The sequence below is a fragment of the Protobothrops mucrosquamatus genome, unplaced genomic scaffold, assembly GCF_001527695.2.
Source record: "Protobothrops mucrosquamatus isolate PMUCROS unplaced genomic scaffold, P.Mucros_1.0 scaffold3132, whole genome shotgun sequence".
In the NCBI taxonomy this organism is placed as follows: Eukaryota; Metazoa; Chordata; class Lepidosauria; order Squamata; family Viperidae; genus Protobothrops; species Protobothrops mucrosquamatus.
The window spans coordinates 73,677-83,532 of NW_015389133.1; the positions used below are offsets into that span (position 1 = coordinate 73,677).

General features: G+C 39.5%; 1 protein-coding gene across 1 annotated transcript in view; it reads right to left on the reverse strand.

The window, feature by feature from the left end:
* The window catches only part of ATP7B (ATPase copper transporting beta), a 34,242-nt gene that overhangs the window by 8,418 nt on the left and 15,968 nt on the right, over positions 1–9,856 (reverse strand). Inside the window, 7 exon segments of the mRNA XM_029286214.1 lie at positions 71–302; positions 1,929–2,124; positions 4,362–4,547; positions 5,395–5,589; positions 6,719–6,853; positions 8,054–8,208; positions 9,210–9,337. Coding sequence (XP_029142047.1) covers positions 71–302; positions 1,929–2,124; positions 4,362–4,547; positions 5,395–5,589; positions 6,719–6,853; positions 8,054–8,208; positions 9,210–9,337 — 1,227 coding nt within the window.

A 9,856-nucleotide genomic window follows, 5' to 3' on the forward strand; every position in this document is an offset into this window, starting at 1 on the left:
TGATCTTGATTCTATCCCTCTGTTAATGCAGCCTAGCACTGTGTTGGCCTTTTTGGCAGCTGCAGCACACTGCTGGCTCATATTTAGGTGATTGTCCAGTAGGACTCCGAGGTCCCTCTCACATATGTTCCTTTAACCCTGATCAGTTAGCCTACCGTTTATAGCCATCAGAATTGCTGTCTGTCCTTTCATTTCATGATCTCTCATGGCCTCATGAACATCACTGGAGATATGCAGGCCATTCCGTCTCATCCACTCCCGATTCCCAATCAACACGGAGTAAGTTTGAGAGGCTGCAGTATCTGTCAGGTATAAGAAGGCAGAACTGTGAGGATTTAAATAAAGACTTTCATAAGCTACAGGAGAGGCTTTCTTAAGAACTGATATTCCAATCTGTTTGCTTAAAAGGTATCAACCTATATAATCTGATAAGGATGATAGAATGTCAATTTACTTGTCTTGGCAAGCCAATTCAGAATATTCTTCAAAACTTTTAAGATGCTATGAGAAGTACAGTGTTGTGGAATTAGATTTGTATACGATCCGTTTACTGCTTGGCAATGATTGAAATTAGATAGGAAAGAGTACACAAAGCAAATATCTTTTTAAAAGGCACTATGAGGAACCAGGAACTAAGAAAAACTGAATTCCAGAGGGAAGAAAGGACTTTTGACTGCAAGTCAAAAGGGAACTGGAATGCAGAATGGAGCACATATAATCAGACAATTCTGACCAGACTAAGACAAATTTCTTTCACTTGGAACTTTACAGGTACACTGGAATTAAGATAATCATTGTACACCCCTGGGCATCTACCTTGCCTAACAAACAAATGGGCGATTTGATGGAGTTTTGCTTTCTTCAAAACAGACCGTGTGGTGTTTTTCTGTACTGGGGCAAGAACATGAAACTGTAACAACTCTTCAGACTTGGTTGTATTGCTCATGTTGCTCATCATCTTGATTTACAGAAGCTGGAGATATTTCATTTAGGAATATTCATCCATTTAGTTCTCCTTCTGTCTTATGGGTCACTCAAATTACTCCAACCTTTTTGAAAAATTGTTTCCTATAGACCAGTGGTGGCGAACCTATGGCACGGATGCCAGAGGCGGCACTCAGAGCCCTCTCTGTGGGCACGCGCACATTCGCCCCAGTCCTAGGCCTTCAGCTGGGTTTTATAAAACCTTTTCGCTTTAGGCCTCCGCCGCCGTGTGCAAAAAAAAAAAAAAAGTTCAATCAGTCAATTTCAACTTCTCGCGGGGAAAAAAAAGTTCTTGCAAAGTTGGAATTGATTGACTGAACTTTTTAGTCCCACCCAGTCTGCCGTTACCACCGCAGCCACGCCCGCCCAATGCCCCCCCCCCCCGGCACCCGACGATGCATAAGTGGGTTTTGGGTTGCAGTGTGGGCACTCAGTCTCTAAAAGGTTCGCCATCACTGCGATAGACCTTAGGAAGTTTTATGATGAATACAACAAACCCTAAGATTTTTTAAAAAAAACTTTTCTAAACACCATCTCTTATCAATTAGATGATTTACTGAATCTAAATCAGTGTTTCCTTTGGTCTTCTTTTTTCCAGTGGCCTGCTGCTTGCTAAATTTGAAGCTCCTAAACTGATCAAAGCACTCTATTATCCAAGCCTTAAAAAAAAATATCCTTTGGAGGCTTTTATGAGGTCTTCTTTATTTTTTTAAAAAAACCCTAAGAAACAATATCTAATCTTAATCTGTTTTCCCCATCTCTTCCATATTTCTCCTTTCCAGAAAAGATGAAACCAGGAAGGAAAGATGGCACAGCTTTGACTGGTAGAGCATTTGAAAAGTTTTTTAACATCTTTAACCAGGAACATAGCCAACATGAGCTGGTTGGACCTACAGTAACTTAGGTAATTCCTTAAGCAAACCTCCTCCATTTCTAAATAGCACCTTGCTTACCCCTTACTTTGGGGAGTGGAGTCTGATCTTTAACACCTTTATCAGAGCCATAAATATGAGGGCTGAGACTGATCACATCCTGCTCATCACCCAATATGGTTTCAGTGCTACTAACATTACAGCTTATTCCGCATCCAGGAACTGTCTGAAAGTTTTTACAGCATCCAAGGATCTCTGTGCCAAGTTCCTGCAAAATACATATTTTAAACATCACTTTGAAGGAGCAAAATGCTTCATTTTCATGCATAAATAGAAACATTTAAAACAATAAGCAGTTTTCAAACGTTTTTCTGAAATAGCAATAGCACTTAGACTTATATACCACTTCACAATGCTTTACAGCTCTAAGTAATTTACAGAGTCAGCTTATTGCTCCCAACAATCTGGGTCCTCATTTTATCAACCTTGGAAGGATGGAAGGCTGAGTCAACCTTGAGCTGGTGAGATTCGAACTGCCAAACTGCAGGCAGCTGGCAGTCAGCAGAAGTAGCCTGCAATAGTACATTCTAACCACTGCGCCACCATGGCACATGATGATGATGTGAATATAAAAAGTTAATATGATATGTAGCTACTTTCTAGAATAATAGCTTTCCCAAATTTAAACTTGAAAAACATGTACAAAAATGAAGTGTACTTTAAATTGAAATTATGTATCTCACTATACTACTTCATTTTTAAATCAGATTAGTACTATAAACTGGCTTGAGAAACATTTTACAGTTCAAAATAAAGGGTTTCTCACAGATATTCTGAACTTGGCTTAAATGTCACGAATTCTCTCAAAGCAAAGTAGCCCTTCTCTTTTTTTTTTTAAAAAAAGTAGTTATAGCTTTGGGGGATACTTAACTTGCTTAGGTCTGTTTGACAGTACTAAGAAATTATGGCCCTATGACAGTGATGGCGAACCTTTTAGAGACCGAGTGCCCAAACTGCAACCCAAAACCCACTTATGTATCATCGGGTGCCAGGTGGGCGTGCCCATTGGGTGGGTGTGGCCAATTGGGTGGGCGTGGCCAATTGGGTGGGCATGATAACGGCAGACTGGGTGGGACTAAAAAGTTCAATCAATCAATCCCAACTTTGCGAGATCTTTTTTTCCCCGCGAGAAGTTGAAATTGATTGATATATTAAACCTTTTTTTTTTGCACACGGCGGCAGAAGCCTAAAGCGAAAAGGTTTTATAAAACCCAGCTGAAGGCCTAGGACTGGGGCGATGGCGCACGTGCCCACAGAGAGGGCTGTGCGTGCCACCTGTGGCACGCGTGCCATAGGTTCGCCACCACGGCCCTATGAGGTTACTGAATTGCAATACTTGGTAACCCAGCCAGGATAGCCAATACCGAGGGATGCTGGGAACTCTGGTTCTATCTTTTTTAGAGAGCTAGGGATTTCATCTCTCCATTTTAGATCAAGTTTGGTAGCTTTGTCCCTTCAAGTACTGAAGTCCCTCTTGTATCAGGCTATTACCCTGAGCCAGCTAAAGGGGAATTGGGTGGGAGTTCACATCCAAGGGGTTCTCTGTGCAGCACATGTTCCTGGCTCAACTCAGCTCAGGAGTGATGCTTAAGAACAAATCTGAAAAAAGTGGATGCCCACAATGATCTGGCCGTAAGAAGGCAGCTTCCTCAAATGGTGGTTCTGACTTTGAAGAAACGCATCCTAGGAAAAAGCACTACTATTTTTCCAAAAGAACTGGGGAGAAGGGAGGTGGTTTGGTCACCACAATGCAAAAAAGATGTTGAGACTCTAGAAAGTCTCAGAGAAGAGCAACAAAGATGATTAGGGGACTGGAGGCTAAAACATATAAGGAAGGGTTGCTGGAATTGGGTATGTCTAGTTTAATGAAGAGAAGGACGAGGGGGGACACAAGAGCAGTGTTCCAATATATCAGGGGTTGCCACAAAGAAGAGAGAGTCAAGGTATTTTCCAAAGCGCCTGAAGGCAGGACAAGAAGCAACGGGTGGAAACTAAGCAAGGAGAGAAGCAACCTAGAACTAAGGAGAAACTTCCTGACAGTTAGAACAATTAACCAGTGGAACAACCTGCCTCCAGAAGCGGTGAATACTCCAACACTGGAAGTTTTTAAGAAGAAACTGGACAGCCATTTGTCCAAAATGGTATAGGGTTTCCTGCCTGAGCAGGGGATTGGACTAGATGACCTCCAAGGTCCCTTCCAACTTTATCATTATTATTATTATTATTACTTCCTAACTCTCTGTTCTTTAAACTGAGAGGGTTCAATTCTCTGATATTAATTATCACTATAAGACATCAGTGTGGTTTCTTTTGCCTCATTTAAGACATTTAAGGCTACTTATGTTTTATATAAGATTTAATAATTGAACCATTTTAGAGCTTGTTATGTGCCACGGCAGAACTTTCCACCCGAAGCAGGACTGGACGTCAGTGAAAAGAACACACCTCTTTGCAATACCGAGTAACAGCCATTCCTAAAGGATGCTCGCTGCTCGCTTCAGCAGTACCAACGAGAGCAAGGAATTTCTTCAGAGACAGGGTGGCTTCTGTGTCTCCCAGCAAGAGAACGCGCACGACTCTGGGAACACCGTAAGTCAGAGTCCCGGTTTTATCAAACATCACTGTCTTCACCTGGAAGAAGTCATATTGACAAGTAACGGCTTTGCTAATTTGAAACATCCAGAGTATAGTTCCTTTGTAACAGGGAGGACCAGCTTGCTGATAGGGTGGGGCATATTGTAAGAAAAGTAGTCCCAGACTTTGGCAGGATAGTGCCCTTTTTTCTTTCTTGGAAAAAGTGCCTCTTTTTATGGATGGCAAACATTGCCATCTTAACTAATACTTAATTAATCAATCTAATTCATCTATTTTTTTGACAAAAGCAAATTGTCCTATTTCCAAAATCTTAAGTTACTCTCCTTCTTCAGTTTTGAGCAATTTATTAAGTAAATTCTCAGTTTTTCATGTTTTGTTAGGTAAAGTTTTCTTTCAAGTCAAACTTGACTCATGGACATACCCATGAGGTTTTCTTGGCCACATACAGAAACAGTTTGTCCTAAAGTATATGACTTTATTAGGGCCATTAGTAATATTATCTGACAGATCTGCCAATGTCTTAAATGCAAATCAATCTTTGCATTTACGTCTGACAAAGTTTCACATTTTGGTCCTTGACTGCTAAACCAAATGTCAAGGACAGGAGCAGAATAACTACCGTATTTCTCTCTCTGAAGACCAAAAACTGGAATTATTTCCTATGTAAAACTTAAATTCTGGACATTTCAATTAAGCTGCACATTAAGACAGCAAGCCTCTGAAACCATTTTAGTGACTACTAATCAGCAGGTATGCAAAGGAACACACAGTAAGCTTGCTTTTTGGTTTGTTTAAAAAGACTGTGGCACAGGCTATATATAATAAATTGCTTCCAGCTTAGGACTAATAACAACAGTCGTAAATTAGCAATGACAATATTAACCTTGTGTGCCATTTCCAGGGGTTTCCCACCTTTGATTAGAATACCATTCTGAGCAGCAACTCCAGTGCCCACCATCACAGCAGTTGGAGTAGCCAGGCCCAAAGAACAAGGACATGCAATGCACAGCACTGTGATGGAGGTCTGGAAAGCAAACCGTATGATAATTTCGGCTTTTGAGTTGTGTTTGCTGTGATTCTAGAAAGAAAGCAAGACATATTTATTTGCAAGAGATTTTTAGTTATTGGTAATCTTTTATATTAGCCATATTATGCACAAACATGCTCTCACACACCTTTATGCTGGTCTTTTGGAGAGAAATCACTGTATGTGAAAATTCAGTCCCTCTACCATTTTTTGTTGAAACTGCTTTCAATATACTCTTCCATATAAAAATATTCTGACTCTCAATTGCATTTAATTGCCTTTTCAGAATACACTGTCTTCTCTTAATAGTTAGATCTGATCATTTCCACTTTGCTCCAGTCCTTAATTATCCTGCTTAATAGTTGTTCTTTTAAGCAGCACTTGGGGTATTTGGAGATTACAAATTAAAAACCTAAAACACTGCAAGGTGACAAAGTTCCAAAGATTTCCTCATCCTGTTTAATTTCATGATTGCTGTTCTGTTTGACGGCCCAAACTAAACAAGGCTCTGTAACTGTATAAAGTAACAGTAGAATTAAAACTTCAGCTTTTGCCCAAATGATATTTGGCAATCGATCAGTTTAATTCACATAGTAATATTTGCTCACTATATTAATGTGAGAGAAAGAGAACAAATGCATGTCCTGGCACTGAGATGTTATGACAAATGGGTAGAAGTAATACAATGTTCAAGTGAATTGTTTTGCATTTCATTCTCAAATGGGATAGCTAAGTTCTTGAGAAACCCATTTCTCTCCTCTTTCTGATCCCCAGAGACATAAAGAAACAGCATTGGAAATCAGCATAAAAAAATAAAAACCATCGGAAAATGTCAGATTTAATAGATGACAGATGTCTGGATCTTGGAGTTCATATTGAATCTGGAATCATTGAATTGGGTTTCCTGGGATCTTAAAAGTATGTGCCAATGTTTACACAAATATTTTTAAATAATTGCAAAAAAAAAGATACAGGGGTGGATGGACGGACAGACAGACAGACACATATACAAACCTTTGAGTGGTTCATTGTTACCTAATTCTTCTTGCATATTCTCAATTTATTTATATCTTACTAATGCATGCTGAAGCCATTTTAACAACTGTCTGGAATTATTGTAAGTAAGTATTGCAAGTAATTACAATACTTTAATTATTATAATTAAATAAACAATACTTACAGAAAAATATTTTAGTACAACATCAAACTGTATAAATCCAATTACAATCCATGTTATCAGGGTTGCTGTTGAAATTATTATGATAAATGGAACAAAATAACCACTAAATCTGTCAGCTAGCTGCTGGATGGGTGCCTGCAAATCCGAAAACAGTAAGTTCTTATTAGCGCACAATATTTAAAAAAATGCATAAACTTATCTAATTAAATATTTTACAAATACACGTGGTTTAGAGAAATACAGTTTTCTCTCCATGTCTCTCACCTCTGATTAAAACGCCATTAGTGAATTAACTGAAAGTTAATTTGTCTCTTGAAAGTCCTGAAGAAATGTTTTTAGCTTGTTACTGAAACAAGAGGATTTACTTCTAACGAAGTATGTTCAGGACTCCAAGGACTAAAGCAATCTATAGAAGGTGTTTCAACCAATAGTTCTGTGATGACAATGTCCTAAGCCCAATGATTGCAACTGTACATGATCTTTCTGCAGTAAGATCATAAAGGCCTTCTGCGGTTTCCCAACTCTTGATCCATGATAACAGTTGCTTTCCCTACTGGCTCCCTGATCCAGCAGGACCAACTAACCTATATGATCAGATTGGAGAAAACCATGTAAGCAGGCATCTCATCCAATGCAATTTAACAGTTAGTTTAAGGATGTATTGTGAAACTGAACAAGGAAAATAAACCAAGTAGGCAAACTCAGGGGATTAGATTTAAAACTGTCTTTCTGAATCAGGTGCCCTCCAAATGCTGGCAGAAGCTGGGATTCAGAAGACCTCAGATGGGGAAGGATAGGGAAAGAACTTTGAGAAATATTTTAGGAGAGTGGGTTTTAGTTTTATACACTAGAGCAGTGATGGCGAACCTTTTAGAGACCGAGTGCCCAAACTACAACCCAAAACCCACTTATGCATCGTGGAGTGCCGGGTGAGTGTGGCCCATTGGCTGGGCGTGGCCCATTGGCTGGGGGTGGCTGTGGTGGTAATGGCAGACTGGGTGGGACTAAAAAGTTCAATCAATCAATTCCAACTTTGCAAGATCTTTTTTTTTCCTGCGAGAAGTTGAAATTGACTGATTGAACCTTTTTTTTTTTGCACACGGCGGCGGAGGCCTAAAGTGAAAAGGTTTTATAAAACCCAGCTGAAGGCCTAGGACTGGGGCGACGGCGCGCGTGCCCACAGAGAGGGCTCTGAGTGCCACCTCTGGCACCTGTGCCATAGATTCGCCACCACTGCACTAGAGTTCTGGAGTATTTCTAGTAATTTGAACACCCAGGTCAGCATATGAATTTAAACGCCCTTCTCTCCCCCCCACAACACTTTGTTTGTTTTACCTTTGACATCTGAGCTTCCTCAACTAGTTTCACAATTTGTGCCAGGGTGGTATCGGAGCCAACATGAGTTGCATTTACAAGCACAGAGCCGTGTGCATTGAGAGAACCCGCAATAACCGTGCTGCCAGGTTTTTTAGTAACTGGCATGGCTTCTCCTATAAATATAATAAGTTAATCCACCAACATGTTTTAATAGCATTTCACACAAAAAAATAGAGGTGCATTAAGATATACCCTGAATTTTGAAGAAAGCCACGCCTCAGCGCAAAGTAAGGAGATCAAGGTGCGGATGAACTGCAAATGCTCTTTGGTGAAACTGAATCCTAGCCAACCAACAATAACTCTTTGTTCTCTTTCTTTGCTATGCTATTTTGTTCCCCATGCATCTCATTCTCAAAAAGTAAGCCACTCAAGCAGCAAAACACAACTCTTTATTCAGAAACTGATAACATGAGTTGTTTTCTTTCCAAAACAATTTTATTACATTGTTTCTGCGATTTATTAGGAAAATAAATTTGAATTCCAAGGAATGCCTTCGAATATATCTTGTACATAGTGAAATAGGAGTCAAGAACTCTGGACCAAAGGATGTGGAAAAATGTTGGCTAATGGAGATCACTTTGTGATTTCACCCAATTATTAATAAGATCCAAAAATATCCATCTGGGGCTAAAGGGATCCCCTTCCTAACTTTGGTTCCCTCAAGGCAACAAAACTCCTGGGATTCTTTCCAAATAAGATTTGGGCCACCATATGTGGCTGAGGCAACCCAGATAGAAGTCCAACTTGAGGTTCAGAGGTAAAACTGCCTTCAAACTGGTTAGTCCTTTAGCGCATCCATATAGTTTTCTTTGAATGGAATAGAACAAAAGTGGTTCACCTTTCTGTCTTCTGAGATCTTTTTTTATTTCTGACTCTGTCATACACCTTTTGACTTCCAACATGGTTCTCCCATTCTAGTGCCAACTAAACTGGGCATATCCAGTTTAGCCTTCTAATCTATCAGGGTCAGCTAGATGTTACTTTTCTAGATGCTACCTAGCCCTGATATATTTCATCTCTCCCCCTCCCTACACACAAACACGCCCCGATCTTCTTGCACAACAGCAACTCTTTGGAAAGGTAAATTATTTATTCTTTCAAAGTAAGGAATTACCTGTTATAAGAGATTCATCGGCCATAGAATTGCCTTCAATCACTTTTCCATCAACTGGAAATTTCCCACCAGGGACCACCTTTACAATATCTCCTCGCTGAACTAGTTCTACAGGAATTTGCTCTTCTCTGTAAGATAAAGTTCACGGTTAAAATTCAATGCAACTTTTTTTCCAGAACTTGCTTTTTTCAGACAAAAAAAATTATGCTATCTTAATAAAGGTAAATATACAAAGATAAATATAAAAAAACCACATGTGACATGTAAGTTGTTTTAATATTCTAAAACTATTTTTATGTATATGACTGCATATGCCAGAAGATTATAGTATTGAACTAAGGCCAAGGATATCAACTTCATATATTCACTTGAGCTCTTAGACTTAGAGGAAAGGAAGCTAATCTAATAAATCAACAGATTTCAGTATTCTGGGGAATCTGAATTCTTTCCAACCATGTACCACATTTATTGTCTCAAGATATTTAATCTATATCTTACTCAAGTAATGTGCGTCATTGCAAAGCAATGGTCAATTGACTTTTCAAGATGGAATAAAACTAAACTGTGAGAGGGACCTCGGAGTCCTAGTGGACAATCACCTAAATATGAGCCAGCAGTGTGCTGCAGCTGCCAAAAAGGCCAACACA